The following is a 24,455-nucleotide window of genomic DNA, read 5'->3' on the forward strand; positions in this document are numbered from 1 at the left end:
AACTCATCGAAACAATATTTACATACAGTACAAATTCAAATACTTATAAGGTAAATCTGTGTCTTTGTTTGTATATATATTCTTCTGTTGTGTGACTGAGCTTGTGGGCGTTTGAAACATTTTCACTGATATGATTCTTTTTTTTACTGTTATGAAGTTTGATCAACCTTTAGAATTTCCTATAAAATCCTTTTTATTGTTTTAGTTGTGTAAGAAAGCACATATGCTGTCTAAGAAACACATTTTCTAGTTGTCTCTTGTGTTAAAGTGATATTTTAGATCTTTTAAAATGGGTCTTGGGTTCAAGGTTGTAAATAATATCTTACCTGTTGTAGATAGCTCTTTGAATAACGTCAGTTCAGAGAGAACAAGTTTAATTTTGACTGCAGTGGGCCAATGGATAGTCTGAGTTGTGCCGATACCAATTTCTGCCATCTTAAAACTACTTTAAAATTTAAAAGATTCACACAAACACTGCTTTACAGTTGTCCCTCGCTACTTCGCGGTTAGTTTATCTTGGGCTCGCTCTATCGCAGTTTTTCAAAATAAGATTTTACATGACACACAGATGGCTTATTGATGGATGAGCTGCATGATCGGCATGGAATTTTTATTTAAAATTAATTATTTTAAATTCTTTAGCACCTCCTTCACCTCTGTTCAGCCCATACTGCAGAATAAACTTCCTGCTGCAGCTGATCAGCTGGTCATCATGCAGAGCGGAGGAGTGGGCGTGGCCAAGAGCGCTTGCAGGTGGCTGAGAGCAGCGGAGGCAGGGAGCAGAGATCATGACATCCTGTGCTCTTTTAAAGTGTTTAGAGTTTAGAAACATTGTTTAGAATATTGCAAGAGTGTGGGAAGGGTTTAAAACTCCGTAAACATATAATGGCTTTACAGTGATTTAACTTACAACATATCTTTGATGTTTCATATCTGGAAATAAACTTTGTGAATTTAGGTTTATATGTTTCTTATAACTTTTCTGCAGCTCAGACGGAGGAGGAGGACAAGCCTCTTTATAGAGATGCTGCATTTTCAATGGGTTTGAAATTCCCAGTAACGAGTTGCTGACGTTAGCGTTAGCCTCAATTAGCCTTTGTTGGCTCTATCTCTACGGATGACGAGGTTTTAGGGGATTACATATTGAATTAAAGAATAATAAGGAAAACTTTAACAGGAATGCTAAATGGTTGACTTATGGCACTACACAGTGAATGAGAGAATGTGATCACAGCCTTTTCCTCCAACCTGAGGGCGTTTATTAAAGAGCTATTTGCAACAGGTAAAATATTAATTGCTCATAACCTTTCCACTGAACCCTCACTTCACAAGATCTTGACCGTGGCTTTATTCTGATGTAAGTGGGTAAAAGTACAGTACATAGTGCATAGCCTCTGGAGTGGCCTCTCACCAGACGGCAGCATGAAGGTGGATCAGACGAGTAATACTCTGTCCTTCAAGACGTCACCAAATGAACAACATGGATGGAGAGAGAGGAAATGCCCTGAAATCCAACCACGAAACCACGTTCGTGATGCCACATCTGTGCTTGTTACATTCCCGTGAGCCGTGTGTGAAAGCATCAGAAGCTTGAAGGCAAACCGGAGGTTCTTCGGTGTGCTTTTAATGCACTTGAAAAATGGGAGGTGTGAGAGGAAAGTAAAATGAAGCGCGCGCTGATCCACAGGAACAGAACGAAAGGAGACAAAGTGCAAAATCTCTGTAATGAAATGTTTGTCAGTGAGAGTGCTGCTTTAGTCTCTTAATAATGTTTTGTCTTTTACAACAAGTGCACTCTTGTTTTTGTGTTTTTAATGAGTTTATCTGGGTAGTATAAAACCAGCCTTAGATTATGGAGTCTTTAATCTCGGAGCCTAATCTGACTCTTGGCCGCGGACACGTGGGAGAAATCTCCACGTGGCTCTCCTTTAAGTTCAGAGGCCTTTTCTCCGTCTCTGAGAGGCTCTTGCTGTTGTCCGGCGAGGAACACTCGTGCGGCGGAGTGCTGCAGATGTAGTTGTCATTAAGGGTCTGGTACCCTTTATGATCCAACGCCGAGGTCGGAACTGTGTTGCCGTTGAGCGGCAAGTTCTCCGCAGGTTTGCCGCCCACCATTCGGGGCTTTTTCTGCTGCATGTTTGGGCATTCTCCTTCCTTGAGCATGGACTTCATGTGGTCGTGGTTCCTGTAAACCACAAACAGCGAGAAGACCACTATGGAGAAACCCAGCAGGGTGCACACCACAATCAGCTCGTTCCAGTAGGTCTTGGTGTTGATCTGCGGCGAGAGGTTGTCCCCCGGCAGGATGAGGACCTCCTGGGAGAGCTGCACCCTGCCTTTCAGGGTGGTGCTCTCCTGCTTGGCCTCGGCCCGCACGCAGTAGTTCGCCAGAAGCTGTCTGAAGCCTTCCTCCACCGACCAGCACTCGTAGGTCACCTGCCTGCCAGCCTGAGCGACCACCACCAGCCCCCCTTCCGGGCTGGGGTAATGAAAGTGACCTGCACTTTCGCTGAACTTCCACCTTCTTTCAGCCAGATTAGAGCGCAGCTTGCAGGGCAGGACCTTGAAAGTGTTGGCTGGGATGATGACCACCTGGCACGATGACGCCCCTGCAGGACAGCAAAGCGGATCGAGTCAGACGCTGCTTGAAACAAGCGAACCGTCTCGGCTGGCGCAGAACGCAGAATAATAATCATTTCGATACAACGAGGTGAGACGAAGAGCTCACGTACGTGTCTGTGAAGGTTTCATGATCCGTGGACTTGGCAGGGTCTTGTTGCAAATAGCTGAAGTGTCCGCTTCATCGACATCCTGCTGCAATACCCTGAAACAAATATGATGCATCATTAACGGGACAGTTCAAACCGAATGAAGTGAGTGTTCTGCGGGAATGTTTTAGACATTTAACATCTTACTTGTTGTAGATGTCTCTTTGACTAAGCTCAGTTTGGAGAGACAGAGTTTAATTCTGAACAGATTGATGAGCTAGTCTGAGACTAAAGTGGGTTGCTACTGTTTTTAGATGACTTTAATTTCACAGTTCATACGAACGCTGTTTTATAATCCTTTACACTGCTGTAAGTTTTTTATTTTGTGGTTCTTTTTGCAGAAAGGGACCCAGGCTCCACTAGAAATGACTTCAAATGTCAAGTTTTAACGATGAGAAGACTGAAGTCGTCTTTAGATTTAGCTCAACCGCCGCCTCTGATCCTGTAAACCTGGACTCCCTTCAGCCATATCTTAAGCAGTCCATTAAAAATCTCGGGGTGGTTTTAGACTCGCATTTCAAGTTTGACAAACAAATCATCTCTGTTCTGCAGAAAAGCTTCTTCCAATTAAGACAGGAAGCAAAGCTCAAGCCAGTGTGGCCCAGACCCGACCTCGAGAAACTAGTCCATGCCTTTGTCACGACCCGATTGGACTATTGCAACGCACTGTATGCTGGGGTCAGCCAGGCCTCCATCTCGCATCTCCAGCTCGTCCAGAATGCTGCTGCTTGGATCTTAATAGGAACTCGTAGATTTGAGCGTATTACACCAGTTCTGTCCTCCCTTCACTGGCTCCATGTGCGTATTAAAATATATTTTAACATTCTCCTGTTGATCTATAAGTGCCTAAATGACCTTGCACCCCTTTATCGCTCTGGAATCGTATGTTCCTTCTCGGGCCCTGAGATCATCCGATCAGCTGCTTTTGGCTGTTCCAAAAACAAGACTGAAGCTCAGAGATCGGGCTTTTTCAGTCATGGGCCCCAAACTCTGGAACAACCTGCCCCCCAACATCAGGCAGGCCACCTCCTTTCCTGTGTTCAAAACTCTGCTAAAAACACATCTGTTTTCTCTGGCATTTCACACAGTGTGTGTTGATTTAGTGTTTTTTGTTCTGCGTTCCAACGTTTTTAATGCTTTTTATTAATTTTTCAGGATATTATCATTAGTGTGTGTGATTTTTTCCATTAATTTTACTCTCATTGGTGTTATTGTTAAGCACTTTGATAACAGCTTCTGTTGTAAATGTATAAAAAAGTTGACTTGACTAGAAATGTTTCAGCTGTGATGCTGCCATCTTAGCTTCTACTGCATAAAACCACAGATTTCCATGAAAGTAAAATGACCTGCATGATGGAGCGCTAGGCGAGCAGTGTTGCTTTGCAGCAGACAAAGGTCCAAGGGTTGACAGACTTTTTTGTGTAGTTTTCATGTTCTCTTCATGGGTGTGAGTTTTCTCTGGTTTCCTCCCACTCACATGCTGCTGTAGCTCAGTGGTCAGTGCCACAGTCTCATAATGCTGAGGCTGCAGGTTCGAGCCGAGGCTACGTCAGGAACGGTAATCGATATAAAACAAATGCCAAATCTTTCATAGGTGTTTGCTGTGGCTAGAAGGGCAAAACATTTTAAATTGGCCTAAATGGTTGTTTTTCTGTAGAGTGTAGATAGCACTAGCTCTCTGAAATCATGAACAGGATCAGGTTTATTAAATGAATGGTTTGATTTATCTATAAATAATCATGTGGTGCAAAATAAAAGTTTATAAAATAGCGTTTGAATGGAAAAAATGTGAAAATATTTGACACTGAAGTTATTTTAAGACAGCATCTTTTAGCTGTTAGCTCCTCAGTCCTCGTTGATATTTTTCCAGACATGGTACAAGGAGGTATTCACAACAAGTAAGATATTGATTGTTCACAATATTTCAACTGATCCTCACTTAAAATGTCTTAAATCCATATTTTAGGTTGATAGGACAACATGTTTTTTATTTGTTTATTTGCAATTCATAAAATAGTTTGTTAAGATGGTACATTACAGAGCACACAAGTTCATACTTGTTAGCAGGAGCACTCCTGATATCCACACACTGCCTTCCGTTCCAGCCGCAGTATGGATCCCTGGAGAGGATGCACTCCCCGCAGCTCTGGTAGTTGGTGCAGTTGGCGACTGGCACCTCCACCAGCTCAGAGAGAGTGGAAACATAAAGCTGACCCTGTGGACGGGGACAGCACGAGGTCATTCTGTGAGCAAGTACTGAAGGATGTTTTGGTTTATACATTCATTTCTGCCTGACCCATACGTAGCATAGATGCATAGATTTTTCTCTCGATCAATTTAAAAATAATTCCCGAGTAAACATTTACCAGGATTTGGGAACAGACGTGAATTCAGCTGTTAAAGCACAGCTGTTTGCAGATTTCTCTGAGATAAATCTGTGCGTAATTATAGCTCACTGAACACAGGATTTACTCATTAGGCTGGAGCTCAAGGAAACTATGAAGAAATTAATATGTAAAAACGATCCAGAGCGTCCTAGAAGTTAAACTCGGTTGTTCGTCTCTGAGCCGCTCCGTTACCTTCTCAGTGTCCAGCTCAATGTGCTGCACATGCTGGGAATCACGGAAGAGCACCATCTCCTCAATGATGTGCATCTTGTTTTTGACATTAATGGCTTTGTGGAGTCTCCCATCGTCTACAAAAAGCACAGTTTAACTTGGAATCAGTGCACGTTATCGTGTTTGTTATAAAAAGATTACCACAGTTTGATCAGTGGGATTGTGAGAGTAAAGGGTGTCATACCTGTGCCAATGAAAAGCACACTAAAAACCTTTTTGGTCGTCTGAACTCGATGGACGGCGATCTGCGTGTAGCGCACGTTACGTTTCAGAAGGAGAGGCTGGCTGCGAATCACACTGTCCATCAGGAAGTGGTCTTTGACAAAATTCAGAACCTTGTCTGGCATGTGCAGCGAGGAGGAGATGCCCTGATCTCTGGCAGCATTTGTGATGCACTGTGGAAGAGACGAAACAAATGTATGTTTACTCACGCTTGATATTAAGACAACCTGTGCGTGGACAACTCTTTCATAAGTTTTACGCACCTTAACGATTACACAGTTAAACGACCGTCAAGAAATGAAAGAAACTAGAGAAACTGCATTTTCTGAACAACTGCAGCATGAATGATGAGGCCTGAATCAATGATTGCGGAAATTTCTGTAGAATCTAAAATGGACTTGTTAAAGCCAGAAAAAGAAAAACACAAGCTAAATCCTAAAAAGCACAACACTAGCTAAAAGCCAAAAAATTTGCAAAGTACTAGCCTAAAAGCTAAATTTGTGTTTTGGGGTCTGTGGGAGGAAACCAGAGTACCTGGAGAAAACCCACGCATGCACAGAGAGAACATGTAAACTCCACTCAGAAAAGCCCCCGGCCGGGATTTGATCCAGCGACCTGAGAAGCGGCAGCTCTACCAGCTGCACCATGCGTGTTAGACTGATTGGTAACTTTAAGTTGTCCCTAGGTGTGAGTGAGAGAGTGAATGATTGGCTCGTTTGTCTCTGTGTGTCCCTGTTATGGACTGAGACCTGTCCAAGGTGTCCCCCACCTCTCGCACAGTGATTGCTGGATATGGGCACCAGTGACGCCCGTGACCCGGAAAGGACGAAGCGGGTAAAAGATGATGGATGAAAGCTAAATGTAGCAAAACACTTGGTAAATGTAACAAAAGATTAGCTGAAAATGAATAGCATTTAAAGGCTAACTAAAAGTATCAAAGTAGTAGCTAAAAGTAACAAAATGCTAGCTGAAAGTACCTAAAACCAGCTAGAAGAAAAAAGAAGCAAAAAGGCTATCTAAAAGGTAAAAATAACAAAAGACTAGCTGAAAGCTAAAAATATCAAAATTGCTGCTATAAGCTAAAACTTTTAAAAGACTAGATAAAAACAAAAAATAGCAAACACTAAAAGTAACAAAAATTCTGCTAAAAGTAGTAAAGGGCCATCTAGAAGCTAGAAATGGCAAAAACTGGATAAAAGCTAAAAGGACCAAAAGGCAACCAAGAAGCTAAGTGTAGCAAAATGTTATCTAAAAATTAAAATTAGCACAGGGCAAGCTAAAAGTAGCAAAAGTCTAGATGCTAAAACTTACAGTACAGCTGGCTAAAAACAGTTAAAGCCAACTTAAAAGCAAAACAAAACAAAAAAAACGTCAAAAGGCTACTGTAAAGAAATTCTAATGTAAAGACTTAGAAAGCTTTATTAAAGCCCAGCTAAACACTAAAAATACCTAAAGGCGAGGCAAAAGCTAAAAGGAAGCAGAATTAAAACTAAAATTGGCACAAGGAGGTGAAAATAGAGCAGGAGGAGAATGTTGTTGAAGGAGTTGGTAAAGTCTCAGTGTATTTCCATGGGATATTTGTAAAGTTAAATGTTTAGAAATTTTGAGTAAAATGTATCCAGCTCAAGTCGTGAAGTCATCTCCCAAACAAGTTCTAATACATGAATGGTTGAAATGGCACAAACTGTGCCAAAGTAGTTTAACTACAAAACATATACCAAAAAACAACAACAGGAAAACAACCGTGTGAATGCTGATCGCGCAACGAGAGTCGAGTTGTAAAAATCAATCAGATTTTAATTGATCTGTGGCTGAAGAGCAGACCTGAGCTGAAACGTGTCTGTGTGCTGAGGTTTGCCAGCAAAGAGCAACAAGGGAGAACTCACAGCTCCGGGCCGAGGCTCTGGGACCGGATGGTTGTACGTGTACCACTGCTGGGTCTCTCTGTTGACCTCCCGGTACCGCCCGTTAAAGGCCTTTTCCACCTGGTCCATGGTGAAGGCGCACACTGCAGAGCTCCCTGATGCACCTTTGTACCTTAAAGGACAAACATTCAAAGTCAACGGACAATGTTTCAAACTTCACAACTAAAACCTATAAACACTTCCTGTCGTTGCCCTCAGCAAAAAGGCAACATGCGGGCGATAATGTTGTTGCTTGTACCTGGGTATGTAAGTGTCCACGTTTCTGTTTTATCTAAACCTTTCATAAACCACAGTATGGATGTGAATGAAACTTACAGGAAGTAATCACTGGATGTCCATCTACAGCTGATAAACTGCTGGAATTAACTTGATTCAAGATGGCCGCCACAGATAATCAACCTTATCCAACTCAGTCGGTTTTCAGAGTTACATCACAATATTGTCAGGGTTTGACCCAAATCAGATCCAACTCAACAATCAGAAGATCTTAGCTCGTGAAAGGTTGCGGGTGATAAACGTCGGCTTTTTTTTTAAAAGCATGGCTTTAGTCCAAATAAACTTTTTCAGATTTAAATTAAAATGATTTTTCTAAATCCCACTGGGATTTAAACATTTGCAACAAATAAATCAAATAAATAATTTATTTAAATAATTTAACTTACAATTATTTATCAAATGAATCCAACTAAATATACAATTATGTAAAAATCAAACTCATCATATTGTGTGAAAATTACTTCCATAAAATTCCTCAAGTTACTTGACTTTTTGTTTTTGAAGCCATCACCTTCAAAAGTGTGTTTATTATGTATCTTATCTTGGTACACCATAACATGAACGCATCAGTTATCATTTCGATGCGTTTGCTGAAAGAGTAAACCTTCTTTCTCACCACTGAGACGTGAAGACTCCATAAAACACCGTGCTCTTCCAGTCCTCGGGGCTCGGCGTGAGCACAAACATGTCTTGGATTATGTTGAAGGGGAAGCCATCATCGGGCAGAGAGCACAAGAGCTGAGCCTTCAGGAAAGTGGTCCACTTCTTCTGCAGCACTCTCTCACCTCCGACGTCACCCTGCAACACAGAGGGTTGGGAGTCATGTGAACAGGAAGCCAGCAGAGGGTGGAATAGGACCAATAAATGCTGTAAAACACACTTTAATTAACATGCTTGGTGTCAGGACATCTGACACAGGCACATCATGAAATATAATCTGCTAAAGTCCCCACCAAAACATACACTAAATGTATTTTTCCAGGTAAAACCAAAGGTATCTTAATCTTAAAAGAAGATAAATTAACCCCTTACGAGCTGGAACTGACTGAGCCTGCCAGACAGATACACCCTGAGGCAGAACACTTCTAGGTCATGAAGACAATAAACTAACATCAACTGGCATAGATAAAACATGCTCGGGGCCCAGAAGAGGACAAGTGCTTTTTAATGAACAAAGAAAAAACACCATTGCTCCAACAGTTTCTTTTTCACTGACACAACCGCTGTGATCCAGCGCCTGTGGCACGAGCCTTTAAAGAGCTCCGAGGGGCACGCCAGGACTCCCCTCGACGTGGGAACTAATTTAGCTTACACAGATTGAACGATGGGATATCGGCACAAATTGGGAGGACGTCTTTAAGCCTCAGAGTGAAGGTGATTGTACGAGAAGTGTTACAGAGAGATTAAATCCCACAGAAGAGGAGCTCAGGACCACACACATCTAACGGGGTGAAGAGGCAGCTGTTTGATGATGATCAGAGGATAAAAATGGGATAGAGCAAGTCATTTTTGAAGGAATACACTTTTTCAAACAAGAGCTTTGCACTGTTATCTGGTGTTTTGGTCCAACCTTGTAAATTATTTCAACTACCGTATTTTCCACCGTACTCGTCTCTTCACCCTATAAGTTGCATCAGTCCATATTTGTCTAATGAAGTGGACAAATCCATAAATATGTTGCTTCGCCGTATACGTCGCATCTATTATGCGTCACCGCTGACAACCCGGAAATGTGGGCCGGTGTTGTGCCAAAAATCGATTTGCTGCCAAATGACGGCTGCAGGGGCGTGCATGGGAGGACTTCAACAACAATTTTACAAGATTAACACTTAAAACAATTATATGTTTGCTCTATGTTTTATTAAAGGTGTGTCTCAGTCTAACCTTTGCTTAATACTTTGACGGTCAAATCAGCTGCATGTAAAAATCCAATACGTGGGAGTAGGAACGCACAAAGGGACGAGTCCCTGTGCGTTTCTTTGAAATTTAACAAGATAAACACCTAAAAACAATTATTTGTTTGCTCAAAATTATAGCAAAGGTGTGTCTCAGTTGGTTTTACTTCATAAATGCACTTTAATGGTCAAATTAGCTGCAATTCGCCACAGCGGTGCTGTGAAATGAAGCTGATTTGAAGATTGCTCCAAGTAAAGAGTAGAACAAAGGTGGCAGACTATGGCAAGCCGACTGTGTCATTAATAGCTGGTGAAGATTCTCAGTCATCCAAGACTTGGTAAATTTAAAAAAAAGTTCAAGGCAAAAACAAAAAACTAAAAAGTAAAGTATAATAAATAAAGTCCAATTGTTTTTGTCTTGAAATTTTTTGTATTTGTCATTAATAGCCACTTTTACCTTTTATTTACCTTACTACTCAAGTGCCATCTAGAGACTGAAAAATGGTAGAGACTATCTTATCACAAGCAGAACTGGTTTGTTCCACTTTGGAGTAAGCTGTTGGGGGAAGAATCAGTTTTGTTGTGTGTTTCCTTGACTGATGAAGCCTTCCGGATCGAAGGCGAAACGTTTCAGCACACAAAAAAAGAAACTGTCCAGATGACCTGACTGAAAAATGTTGGGTAGTGTTCAATATTTTCAGAGTCAAAATGAATGAAAACGGTCATATCTCAGCCAAAAATTGGTTTATAAATATGGGAAAAAAATCCATAATACGTAGCTTCAGCTTATAAGTCACAGAGCATGTAAATTATGCAAAACACCGAGACTTATAGGGTAAAAAATACGTTACAGTCTCATTGTGAGCTCTCAGAGCATGCGTGGAGAATGACTCTCAGCTACCACCACACCACACTTGAGCTCAGTCTCAGAAAAACTGAGTTATTGCCACTTTCCTGTTGGCCAAGGTTGAGTAGCTGTAATCGCCATCTTGAAGTGAATTGACTTCAAATGTTGATGAGTTGTAGATGCACACGCACGCACGCACGCACGCACGCACGCACGCACGCACGCACACACACACACACACACACACACAGGTTAAAACCTTATCGCCTGCCGGTTTGCCTTCAGTCGCTATAAAAATCCTGAAGAAGTCAAACCTCAGCTCGGTCTTCTCCAGTGCAACATCGGTGCAGCGGTGCTCGGGAAATGACCAATACAAAATGACCAAAACGTGACCAATACTGAACCTCTGGAGCAATTACTTCTTGTAGAAGCCTATGCAGGTAATGAGGAACATACGTTTTCTCTTGTCCTTCTGGCTAAGACGAGTTTTATAATTTAATGCCACTCTGAGCTCAAACTGACTACTGAATAATTGGAGTAAAATGCAGTCCGCTCATTAACCGCTTGTAAAATCAGACGTCGTTCTAAAGGCTGCTCAAAAAGCCACAGACATGGCCGACAGTAACGTCTGCTTTCTGGGAACAATCCTCAGATGAGACATGCTTTGATTTGTTTGTTTCAGGCAGAGAAAAAAAAATGTTTATCCCGCTATAGTTGGCCTCAATGATGCAGAGCAAAAGTACCAAACACCCTAACATACTCAACAAAAAGTACACAGAAAGTCAAACAGTGCTGTTTAACTCCAGCCTCTAACGAGCTACGATTCAGTATTTCCATGACTCAGAAAATAAGTGGTTCATTTGAACTGGCATCAGCAAATAGTATTACTTACTGAGTAAGATGATACAGTTTTAATTATTTATTTGTTTGAGGCAAGTTGCTAATTTCCTCGTGGGTAATTATACCAGGATACTCCATACTGAGCATTTTAATTTAACCGTATGTGAGAAAATCAGCCTCCAACTAGCTACATGACTCAGTATTTACAAGACTCTGTTGAGTGGATTGTTTTGTGTGGAAACCTGGGTGGGTAAATAAATGAAGGCAATTTATCTCTCCAATGGTGAAACAACCTTCTGCTTCACAACTGGGTTGTTTTACAACACTTCAGCCGCTTCGGTATTTATCGTTCTGCTTGTGAAGTCTACAGTGTGATAGTTTTTATTCTTGGTCCAATATGATCTTTATGATTGTTAATCAGGGTAATATTTTAAAAATCTACTAAATTAATTAATTATGCATGTCTTAATGAAAGAACAAGGCCTGCAGCCAGTGTTGCCAGGTGTACGATAATTATCGTATTTGTACAACAATTTTGCCATAGGATGTACGATCAATAATCCCCAAAAAAGGCCAAATATATGATAATTTGATAATTCCGTGAATGTGTGGTTGTAATCGGTTGTCATCAGCCTCTTGCAACTGTCTGTCAGAGTTTTTTTGTGAACCCTGAAGGCATCTGTGTCCGCAAACAGATGTACGATTGGCTGGAAATTCCAGCCAATCGTGCTTTTCTAAATGTGACCTACGAGTGACGTGTTTGCGTTTGCCTCAGAACAACGGCCATGATTGGATGAATAGTCCGCTGCGCCCGCCCCATGAGTGAGGAAAAGAAAAAAAAGAAAAGAAGAAGAAGCAGAGCCGGTCAGGAAGTGGACTTATCACTACTATAGTGCATAAATAGATTTGTTATTTTAGTTATGACGGGCGTACGATAATTTCCCTCAAAATACGATAATTTTATGTCTCTAGTACGATAATCCTACATTTCTCACCTGGCAACGCTGCCTGCAGCCTTGTGCCAAAGTGTTCAACTGAGGCCAAACCTTGCAAACAACATTATCATAATTTTCACTGTATAAGTCGCATTTTTTTGCATAAATTAGTATGCCCGCGACTTATACAGCGAAGCGACACATTTATGTTTTTTTCCCATATTTATAACCAAACTTTTGTCTGTGATCTGACTATCTCATGCATTCTGACAAGGAAAATATTAAACACTACCATTTTCAGCCACTAGAGGGCCCTCGACTAATATGGCAAGCCAAGTGTCTCATTAATAGGTAAAAGTGGCTACTAATGAGATGCTTTGCTTGCCATACAATCACCTTCATCTCACTCTGGAACTCCTGGAGCAAACATCAAATCAGCTGCATTTTGCCACGTCGCCCAGGTGAAATGCAGCTGATTTGACCATTAAAGTACATTTATTAAGGAAAAGTTCAACTGAGACACACCTTTACTATAATGTCGAGTAAACAAATAATTGTTTTTAGGAGGTTATCTTGTTAAATTTTTTGAAGAAATGCACAGCGAGTCGTCCCTCTGTGCGCAGCGAATCGGCTTTTGAAATGCAGCTGATTTGACCGTCAAAGTGCATTAATGAAGGAAAAGTTCAACTGAGACACACCTTTGCTATAAGTTCAAGCAAATAAGTTATTGTTTTTAAATGTTAATCTTGTTAAATTCTTGTTAAAAACTTCCCGTGCACGCTCCCGCAGTCGCCATTTGGCAGCCAATCGATTTTTGGCACAACACCGGCCCACATGGGTTGTGGGCGGTGACGCATATCAAACGCGACGTGTCAGCGTTGACACATAATACATTTGACGTATACAGTGAAGCAACTTATTTATGTTTTTTTTTCCCACTTTATTAGACATTTTTTGGACTGATGCGACTTATACGGCGGTGCGACGTGTTTGGCGACAAGTACAGTATGCATGCTCTAAAGAGACTTGTTAGAGCTCAAAGTATGTGTTGAACATAACTCTCAGCTACTGCAGCATTAAACTTTAGATCATTTCTGTAAGTTTGACAGAGTTACATCTTCTTGTGTTTGCTAAGGCTGATTATCTGTGGCGGCCATCTCAAGATCAGTTTTTGGCTGAAAGGATAAAAAAACCCAAACTGATGTAGTCTGAGCAGTTCTGGCTGGTTTCTGAATCCAGATCTGGAGACAAATATTTGTTAAGAACTAAGAGAGAACATTTGGAAACAAGGGCTCAAACAAAAGGGACCGATGCGAGGGAGATGTTTTCATACATGTTTGCCCAGAAGGAGTGTAATCTACGAGCAATGTGTTTCAGCTGAAAGCAGCTTAGAAGGTGACATGTGCATCTGTAGAAGCACAAACACGTTCGTAAAGGAACAAACAAACAACCCCAGAGTAATCCTGGTTGGTTAGACTCCTTCAGTGGCTGTACAGGAAGATGCTGCTTCAGGGTATAAAGCGTCTTTGGATGGACTATCTGGCAACACTCACCTTACACACACGTGCGATGCGTGACACAACGGTGTTGTCAAAGAAATCAAACTCCTTTCCTGCTTCGCTGAAGAAGAAGTAAATCTTATCGTCGTCGCCCATGAGGTTGCCCTTGGGCAGGCTCTCCTGTATGTAAGCAGAGCCAACAAAGGCCGGGTCTGAAAGGAAAGTAACAATACTATCACACCGAGATCCGGGCACTGACATCCCTACTGCTGAATGGAGTCCTCCCACAACTCGGATCACAGGTAAACACCATCATCTTGTTAAATTGCAGGCCTGACAACCAGCATTTCTACAACAAAACTCTGAAGCTGACTTTAATCCCTTCTAATATGTGATGTTAAATAGTATATGGAAAGACTTGTGTAAGACAAAGCTTTGTTTTCAGTCCAAGCGCTGTACCTTGAAGCCAGTTGAGTGAGTTCTCCGTTTTCAAAGAGGTGCCTTGGCTCAGACTCTTGTAAATGATGGGTTCGTTCCCTTGGAAATTACTGACAGTGCCGGCATACAGCTCTCCGTCTGCAATGAAGAGAAAAAGACAAGCATTGTCACGAAATGTATCCTTAACCGCATTAAAATGCAGAAGTTATGTTGCAATTTGTACAAATCCAAAATAGTTGGGACGTATAAAACGTAAATAAAAACAGAATGCAAATCTTGTACATCCACATTTTATTTACCGTACAATTGAGCATAGTAAACAGATAAAATGTTTATAAAAAGAAATGCTATCTTATTTTAGAATAAATTTGGTCATTTGGACAGCACAATATCTAAAATGCATGGGAATGGGGAAACAATAGGTTGTAAACAGCTAAAGGAGGATGTTGCAACCATTTAGAATAATTGGCAACAGGTTAGTAAGAAACTATAAAAAGAGCATTTTAGAGAGGCGGAAGCTCTCAAAAGTAAAGATGAGCTGAGTTCATCAGTCTCGAAAGGTTATCTCTGGAATTACTAGAACAATTTCAGAATAATGTTCCTTAACAGGAAATTGGAAATTTGCTAGATTATCTAATAAACTATAGTTCATAGTTGTTGTTTTTTTGTTTGTTTGTTTTTGGCTTCCCTTCCCAATGCAACCTTGAACCATCAGCCTCAGGATTACAAGACCGCACATCTATAGTTCGTAACATCATCAAAAGATTTGCTAGATCTAAAATCTAGGTGCTCAAAGGACAAGACTGAAAGTCAAGAATGGACGCCTTTGATTGTTGGGTCTTCAAGTGACACTGCATGAAAAACAAAACTAACTCTGTTCTGGACATCACAGGATGGACTCAGAAACATGTCCAAAAATCACAGGCAGTAAAAAGTTTGTCATGCCATTCCCAAATGCTAATCAAAGCTCAATCATGCAAAGAACAGTCATATGTGAACTGTGAACAGCATCCAGAAATGCAGCCATCTTCTCTGGGTCGAGGGTCATTTAAAACATGACTGAGGCAAAGTGTAAAAATGTTCTGTGGTCAGACAAATCTAAATCTGAAATGATTTTGAGAAACCAAGGATGCCACATCCTCTGTCCTAAAGCAGAAAGGGACCATCCAGGCTGTCATCAATGCACAGTTCAAAACCCTGCCTCTCTGATGGTATGGGGGTGCATTAGCATCTATGATACGAGTCACTTACACAACTGCACCATCAATGCAAAGAAGTAGAGGTGTACCAATTGCAGTTTTATGTTTGATCACCAATCTCTAAAAAGCCTGACCTGCCGATTCTAATTTTGTTTTATAAGCGACGCTGTCAGGTGCTGTAAGATCACAATGCACCTTCAATTTTCCAATCTTATTTTACTGAAAAACATACTCTTGAACAATATTTTAGAAACAATACGAACTTATTTTAACTGGCCATGAGGTAGTGCTTTGAAATATAAATGAAGTTCAGACAATTGTTGATAAAACTACAAAATATCGGTAAAATCGGTTTCTCGTGTAAGCATCGGTAGATCTCCGAAAATTAAGGAAATCGAGGCCGATGAATACAAAGAAGTGTATGCAGGTTTGAGAACAAATGTTCTCATCCAGCAACAAAGACCCAGGACTGTTGAACAGCTTGAATCCTACATCAGATCAGAACGAGACCATTCACCTCCAAAACTCAGGCAACTGGTCTCCTCAGTTCTTAGACATGTACAGAATGCTGAATGAGGTAAAAATGTCTCTGTCTCCACCTCTTTTAAATATGTTGATGGCATCAAGTTGTCTTTTCTTTTTCTTCTAAAAAATAGTATAGTCTTAGTTTCAAAGTTGCATATATTTACTATGTTTCATTTCTCATAAATTATGGGTTTATGGTGTTTGTGTATCATTAAAATGTGCCTTTATTTATGTTTTGCACAACGTCCTACCTTTTTTTTTTTTTTTTTTTTTTAAGAGTTAGACGTTTATGTGCATTCATCGTCTTCACCTGTTCACCGAACTGTGTCTCATCTTCAACAAAGCTTGGTTGTAACCAGCAAACTCTCAGACCTACCAGCCATGATGGCGGTCGACTTGTACTCAGGGTTGAATGGGCAGCGGCTGCGTCCGTCCTCTGTCAAAATCTCACCAGCATCGTTTTTGGCAAAGGAGAAGTCTGAGGCGTTCTGAAGGACACACACAAACACACACCAGATGTGACAACTGGACTGTGAGATTACATCTGAGCTCACTGTCAGGCTGTGTTAGAAGAACAAAGATGGTCTGTCTTTGGTTAAAGTTGAAGCGCAGGTCATCCAGTTTGTCATGCATTGTTCTAAAAGGCTTTGAAATAATTCAAGAAATGGATGCCAAACCAGATTGATTTCGATGTAATCTGGTTAGATGCATCAAATATTTTGATTCTTTCCCTGCGAGCACTGCAGATGATAAAATAATGCACTGATATTGTATTTGGGTGAGACGGACTGCTAATGGAGTCGAGAGGGGCAGGAAGAGGCATGCATCGGGTTTTATGTGCTCTTCCTCCAGAATCAAATAAAACAAGCATCATGAAAAACGTCCAGCTAATCAACTTTTCTGCATCAATCTATTATTTTTAAGACCCTCACAAAAACAAACCACGAACACGTTCTGGGACTTACGATGTAGGCACAGAGCGGGCTGAAGGCATACGTTCCACACACATACAGGTGAGTGCTGTTCATACGGAGCAAAATCTTGATGTAGTTGAAACAATCCTTCTGTATCAGAAACACAAAGTGGGAATTTTATGAAACTGCTTGAAATGATCCTACTTGTAAGTATTAACAATACGTTTGTTCTAGTTTGTATCCAATGTAGAGACAGAGCATTTATTACCTTACCCATTGAAGAAGCTCAGTTTAGAGATGTAAAGTTTTATCTTGATTAGATTGACGAGCTTTAAGATCGACAGCTGCTATGTTAAACAGTGCTTCTAAAATAATTATGAAATGTAAAACTGATAATATAGGATTAGTAGTGTTTGCGTTAAATTTATATCTCACTGGGCTGACTGGTGGAAACTACTTAGAGACTCACAATTGTAAGGAAAAATGCAAATTTTCACTTGGCGTCACATTGAATTGTCATTTATGACTTGTTTATCTTTGTACATAACAGCAAATAAATTGTAACTTTTGTGGGACATTTCTGTGAACGATGTGCACATACAGGTGCAGGTCATAAAATTAGAATATCATGAAAAAGTTGATTTATTTCAGTAACTCCATTCAAAAAGTGAAACTTGTATATTATATTCATTCATTACACACAGACTGATATATTTCAAATGTTTTTCTTTTAATGTTGATGATTATAACTGACAACTAATGAAAACCCCAGAAAGTTTGAATATTACTTAAGACCAATTAAAAAAAAGGATTTTTAGAAATGTTGTCCAACTGAAAAGTATGAACATGAAAAGTATAAGTATATACAGTACTCAATACTTAGTTGTGGCTCCTTTTGCCTGAATTACTGCAGCAATGCGGCGTGGCATGGAGTCACCACTTTTTGTGAATCTCCCCCACATTTTAGAGTAGGTTTTGTTTCACAATCTCCTCCAAGGTGCGGTTATCCCTTTTGCTTGTTCACTTTTTTCTACCACATCGTTTCCTTCCCTTCGCCTCTCTATTAATGTGCTTGGACACAGAGCTCTGTGAACAGCCAGCCTCTTTAGCAATGACCCTTTGTGTCTTGCCCTCCTTGTGCAAGGTGTCAATGGTCGTCTTTTGGACAACTGTCAAGTCAGCCGTCTTCCCAATGATTGTGTAGCCCACAGAACTAGACTGCGAGAACATTTAAAGACCTTTGCAGGTGTTTTGGGTTAATTAGCTGATTAGAGTGTGGCACCAGGTGTCTTCAATATTGAACCTTTTCACAATATTCTAATTTTCTGAGATACTGAATTTGGGGTTTTCATTAGTTTCAGTTATAATCAACAACAATAAAATAAACATTTGAAATATATCAGTCTGTGTGTAATGAATGAATATAATACACAAGTTTCACTTTTTGAATGAAATTACTGAGATAAATCAACTTTTTCATGATATTCTAATTTTATGACCTGCACCTGTAGTTTTGTCTCAGTATAATCACAAGTTTTTCCATTTATGTCTCAATTTGGTTGCAATTCTCTTGTTGTCTCGAATAAGTCACAATTAGGTTTCACAAGTTGCCAAACCCTCCTTGTCTCAAGTTTCTCATACCTTGTGACTCTTAAAAACAAAATAAAGAAGCTTTGTTTTGGACTTTTTGTAAACTCGTTTTTACATGTTGTTGCCAACAAAAGCAGCCTAGTGAGATGTAAGCTCTGTAAAATTTTTGATACTGGATTAATTTTTACTAGCAGCTCATCAATCTGGTCAGAACTGGACTATTTTTCCAGACTGAGGCCATCCATCAAGCAATCTTCAACAGGTAAGATATTAACTGCCAATAGTTTTTCTACAGAACCCACTTTTAAGCTGTTAAAAAAAAAACTGTCTGGAACATTAAAAACAAACTCTAGCTCGTGCTGCTAAAGTGCTTCGGTCGTAAAGGTGCTTGACTGAGATCGAGCAGCATGACAAAAGAAAGAGTGTAACGAACGAGAAGAGTGCTTGACAGGAAGGGAAAAATCCATTGTTTTAAAATGGAAGACAGGAAATGCTCCCATTTTCCAAATGGTCAGATACAGAGAGAAAAAGCATCCCTGGACTCATAACAGAGGTTTAGCTGCTGTGCAAGCTCCCCAAACCAGCAGGTGACTCGCCTGGAGATCTTTGCCTTTGAAACTGCACTCCTCTCTCTTCGTCTCTGGAGTTTTCCATGTGAGCTGCAGGAGGAAGAACAAACAAACAAACAAAAACACTGTAAGACCCGTGCAGTTATACAGTAAATTACAGGGATTGCATCATATTCATTACCCAATCTCCACTGCACATCAAGAATGTAAATAATAACGTCACATGTGAAGCTGCTGGCTCTTACACTCCTCTGTAGTTTGGCTGTGCTGATATCAGAGAGGTTGAGAGCAAAGAGGATCTCCCGGGCGCCCACATACAGCATGCTGTCTTCACTGCTGAGGAGCAGGGAGGTGAAGTTGAGGACCCCGCTGACTGAGAATCTTCTGCTTGTTCTCTCTTTTGCATCTGAACAGATGAAAAAAAAAGACATCGGATGTGAAATATCAATCAATCTGTCCCGGACGATTACTGAACATTATTCAGCTCAGTCCACGCTCTGATACAGATTACATTAATAAAAGCGCTCGAGCTTTTACATGCATGCTGTTTAGAAGATTTTGTTTATGTGTTCATACTGGACTCTGTCTTCATGGAGTAAAAAGCCAACAAAGTTGATACTGACAGCCACATCTTGAACAGTTTATACGACATTAGCATTGAAGTAAACAATATAATCACAGAATAATCATCTAAAAAACACTTTAATGTATCAGAGTGCTGCAGAAACAAAAACCCTCAAAGCAACATCCATGAAGCTTTACAACAACTTGAGATTTGGGACTCCCAGTAATTAATGACCCAGCAAACATGTTGTCACACAAACGTAACGTTTCTGTCTGTGCACTTGTTCAACTCGTGTGTGTCCGAGAGTCGAATCTGTTGATGCGCAGTTTTGAACGAGAGGCAAAGATTAAATCGTCATCTGTCTGGTTGCTGCTGCTCTAGGCCCACATGGATGTGAGGTTTGCAGCGTCTGCAGGCGCAGCTTGAACAGTTTTCCTCTAACTTCATGCCAGCACAAACAGAGCAGCGAGATGTTGGAAAGTTGACGTGACCGAAGCTGTGCTGCAGGACCTCTGACCCTGAAACGTGACGACTTGGGGGAAAACAAGACATCAAAGAGACGTTCTTTTAACTTTGGAAAATCTTTTAATATCATGGGCCTCTTGTGGGAGTAATAACAGTGTGTGAAAAGAAAAAAACTCAAGAGATGCAGGGACTGAGGGGACGAGGAGCTACTGAGCATCTTTTACAGTATGGCAGCCTTCATAATTATTCATTAAATGTTTATGATGCAAGTATTAATTAGGAAGTAAACACTTAGTGTAACAAGCATGACATATTCCAGTAATAACTGTACAACGCAGAAAGTAGGGTGTTGGTTTTTTTGGTCAATCAGTGAGCCAACATTGATCTTTTTCCTCCATTCTCTCTGTTTACCTGCGTTTTTCATCATTTAAAAATATAAAACATTTGTCAATAAGTTACCTGCCTGTAAGCACTACAAGAATTTGTAGATGCAAAATATTTTTTTTGCATTTAAAATTATTTACCGGTAATTAAAAGCTTAGCTGAGCAACTAGCAAAACGTTACACTTACCATACCTTACCACTTCCAGCACTTTGGACAATAGTGTTGTTTTAAGTGCTTTATAAATAAAGTTGTATTGTATTATTGCCTGAATGAATAAAATAGTCAGAAATGGTGAGCTTGCTTCAATTTATGAAGAGTGTTTCATAACTGGTTTGTAAATACTTATTAAAGGTACTTATTGCAATCTCATGAAAACCAGTAAAAAACAAACTAACCAACTAACGTATATATTACAAAAAATAGTAAGCACGCTCATTTATCCAGGTAACACGTTTTCTGAGACATTGTTCAAAAACAATTTTTTTATGTTGTTTTTCGTTTTCCTGAGCTTGATGTTGGAAGATGTAGAGAACAAATCGAGACTCAAAATATTTTTCATCTCTTTCTGCGACTTCCACATTGTATATACGATAAAAATATCATAATATATTGTAATATATATATATATATATATATATATATATATATATACATAATATATATAATGTGGAAGTCGGCAGAAAGAGACGAAAAATATTTTGAGTCTCGATTTGTTCTCTACATCTTCCAACATCAAGCTCAGAAAAAATATCAATATTAATATTATTATTATATTATAAGTATAACAATTAATTATTAATTATATATTATATATATAATTATAATATAACTATATATAATATTATATATTAATAATACTTATAAATACATATAAATTATATATATAATTTTATAATTATTAATATATATAATATTAATATTCATTATTAATATTATATATTTGGGATTAATAAAGTATTTTTATTTTTTATTTTTTATTAAATCAGAAAAAAGTTCAATCATGTCATCTGGACAGTTTCTTCTTTGGAAGAAACGTTGCGTCTTTCATCCGAAAGACTTCATCAGTCTGAGGCTTGCCAACCCAGATGTGCTGTATTAAACTGTCCAGATGACATGATTTAACTTGTTTTTTGTCAACTATATATTAATTTGTGAGCAAAATTTGTGAACTTTTGTCAACCACCATGTGCGTTTAAAATAGGCCAACAAAGACTTCAATGAAGGAGCCGTTTGGGATTGAGAAGTCCAACAACGTTGATGGGTTGGTACATATTTACACACAGATTTGTAAAGTCAAGTGTGGATTTAAAACTGCTTTGTTTACACTGAGTGCATACCTGCATTTCAGAACTCCGTGTGAATTTATCTGTAAAACACACGGGAATAAATTCAATCTGCACCATCTGATATACTTCAGGGATGTTTGATTTTATAGTTTGCAATGAGTAGCTTTAATTCTTTGCAAAGTGTTAAAGAAACACAAATATCCCATTTATTATTTATATCCTATTTTTGAGAAAATTAAAGGAATTTAAATGCACCTTAGTCTAAAAATATAAAGCCTAATAAATTCTAAAGGTATACACTCATTGACAGCCTCCAGCTGTAAAACTTGCAAAAGTGTGTATTGGTGAACAGTTAAGCCAAAATGTGTTGATATGTTTCCTTGTATGTTGACACGATCGAGCATCTGAACTTCATAAAAGTCCGGAGGACAGAGGCGTGATTAAAACCACACATGCTGGTGGTAACAATTAGACCGATGGCACTTTCCTGCATGAAACTAATCGAGCCCAGGTAGAGTTGTAAAGTTCTGCTGATTATAAGCTGCAGTCAGCGTGACCTGATGTAACCTCCTCTCAGTGCCGCAGCAGGTTAAGAGACTTCCTCTCCCTCAGGAAAACAACATCTTAATAGCAGTCCTTTGCCACAGCAACAGCCAAGCAGATTGTATTTAAATCTGTCTGTAAAACCACAAGAGACTCTGCTCTTCGTTCTGCAGATGAAGCCACCGGGACCACTGTCTCTGCTGTTCACTGTCACTGCAGGATAAATGGACTGAACCCCCCCAGTTCCTCCATTACACACAACCTTTTGCAAATTTAACTGTGCATGATTTATGGAGAGAGACACACAAAGGCCAGGGACTGAACCAAAACAAAAGCTTTGATCAATTTTCAGAGAAAGATGCCTAAAAAAATGGCTGTCTGGAGTCAGACCACTCACGTTAGAGAGGAAAGAAACAATGCAGATTTGAGCATCGTTAAAAAAATAATCCAGGAGGGTTCGCCAATTGTGAGGAGCTTTACTTTCATTATTTTAGGGGAAAGCAACATTTAAAGTGCACTTAAACATCACTGCAGCTACAATCTCGTCAAGAAAATCTACTTTAAGAAGCTTTTAATTTAATAAAATGCATTCATTGTTTTGCATTAATGCATGCAAAAGTGCAGTTGTTTGGATAAAAAAATCAAATCCCTCTGTTTATTCTGCATCAGCATTGTTAGTGCTTTCATAAAGTCGAATGCGACTCAAGCCAAAATTAAAAAGTTGTGATGTTCTGCACGTGCAAACATCTTGTGTGAAACCGCTCGTGGAACTTGAGCACCAGGAAACGCTCCCTGTGCAGGCTGTTTCTTTCAAAAAATAAAAGTCCTTCCTGGTTGAACCTGTCCTCTCCTTCACTCCCTGCATGAATCACGTCTGTATGTTTGTCTGTGCTCAACTTTAATGTTATTTCTCATGACAGAGCAGCTCTTGAACTGCTGCGGCGTGCAGCAGGAAGAAGGAAATGAAGGAAACGTTTAGTGTAACAGCTGCTGATTGTGTCAGAAAACAGATTATTTTAGGTTACAGCCGTTTGTCTCTTTGGTCCATCTTGTTTTGTGCTGTCAAAAGAAATAAAAAGACATTTAAATGCATTATAAGCACCGTATGTTACATGTCCTCTACGTTTATTTTAAATTTTGTATTTATATCAAACTGTCTCTCATCTGAAATTCACATCAAATAATGTGAATTTGTAAAAAGAAATAAACTAACAGGTGACTCTTGGGTTGCAGACACCTCACTAAGAGTTTTAATGTTAATTTCTTTTTATATTTCTTCTTCTGTATCAGATGTTGGAAGTGCCACTTATTTACACATTTGTTTAACAAGATAACTTGGGGAAAAAAAGCAACAGCTTGACCCTGTCATGTAGAAATCTCCACAATCAGTCAGCAGTGAGTAGTGGGTGTAGCTCAGGGGTGTCCAAAGTGTGGCCCGAGGGCCATTTGCGGCCCTTGGAGTGATTTTGTGCGGCCCGTGACTGCAGTTAAAGAATGATGTAATTAATTAAGGCTTAAGAGGTTGATGAAGTTGTAGATTTCTTTAGATTTAATGGTGATACTCTTTAAATTTTTAGCTTTAACAGCAAAACATATCTTCTCAAATTGAGCGATATTAAGTACAATACAAATATTTAGCTATAATTAATCTCTTTATCCTACAACAAATCTTCACTGATCTACCCAAAAGTAGAATTTTGGATAATAATTCATACAACTTGGCTAAATATAAGAAGTGATTTCAAAGAAAATAATTTCAGTTGATTGATCGATGGGGAGAAATTGGACATTTTGAAAGAAATATAAAGTGGTATCGACATATAATTGATCAACTTTGTCAGTGTCCCTTCAAACCTTCCATGAATCTGTTTCAGTGACTGCCAGCTGTTTTTCAGAACTTCGATGACTCTTTTGGGCCAGCCTTGGTCCAAACGGGTGTTTTGAAGTTCCACCCCCTTTTTTAAAGAGCAGTTACCGTATTTTCTGCCGTACACGTCACTCCGCTCTATAAGTCGCAACAGTCCATATTTGTCTAATAAAGTGGAAAAATGCATAAATATGGCGCTTCGCCGTATATGTCACATCTATTGTGTGTCCCTGCTGATGCGTCACGTTTGTTACGTGTCACCGTTGACAACCTGGAAATGTGGG

General features: G+C 39.6%; 1 protein-coding gene across 1 annotated transcript in view; it reads right to left on the bottom strand.

Annotated features, from left to right (window-relative positions):
- Positions 1 to 1,788: 1,788 nt before the first annotated feature.
- Positions 1,789 to 24,455, bottom strand: part of sema4ba (sema domain, immunoglobulin domain (Ig), transmembrane domain (TM) and short cytoplasmic domain, (semaphorin) 4Ba) — a 31,394-nt gene continuing 8,727 nt past the window's right edge. The window contains exons 2-14 of the mRNA XM_037682887.1: positions 19,306 to 19,466; positions 19,088 to 19,150; positions 16,953 to 17,051; positions 16,364 to 16,475; positions 14,285 to 14,401; positions 13,880 to 14,037; positions 8,426 to 8,607; positions 7,495 to 7,645; positions 5,571 to 5,781; positions 5,348 to 5,463; positions 4,826 to 4,983; positions 2,733 to 2,824; positions 1,789 to 2,609 (exon numbers count right to left, since the gene is read on the bottom strand). Coding sequence (XP_037538815.1) covers positions 1,846 to 2,609; positions 2,733 to 2,824; positions 4,826 to 4,983; positions 5,348 to 5,463; positions 5,571 to 5,781; positions 7,495 to 7,645; positions 8,426 to 8,607; positions 13,880 to 14,037; positions 14,285 to 14,401; positions 16,364 to 16,475; positions 16,953 to 17,051; positions 19,088 to 19,150; positions 19,306 to 19,466 — 2,384 coding nt within the window. The 3' untranslated portion in view covers positions 1,789 to 1,845. The remainder of the gene's footprint in view (positions 2,610 to 2,732; positions 2,825 to 4,825; positions 4,984 to 5,347; positions 5,464 to 5,570; positions 5,782 to 7,494; positions 7,646 to 8,425; positions 8,608 to 13,879; positions 14,038 to 14,284; positions 14,402 to 16,363; positions 16,476 to 16,952; positions 17,052 to 19,087; positions 19,151 to 19,305; positions 19,467 to 24,455) is intronic.

This window comes from Nematolebias whitei, chromosome 10, assembly GCF_014905685.2.
Source record: "Nematolebias whitei isolate Nwh7 chromosome 10, NemWhi1, whole genome shotgun sequence".
In the NCBI taxonomy this organism is placed as follows: domain Eukaryota; kingdom Metazoa; phylum Chordata; class Actinopteri; order Cyprinodontiformes; family Rivulidae; genus Nematolebias; species Nematolebias whitei.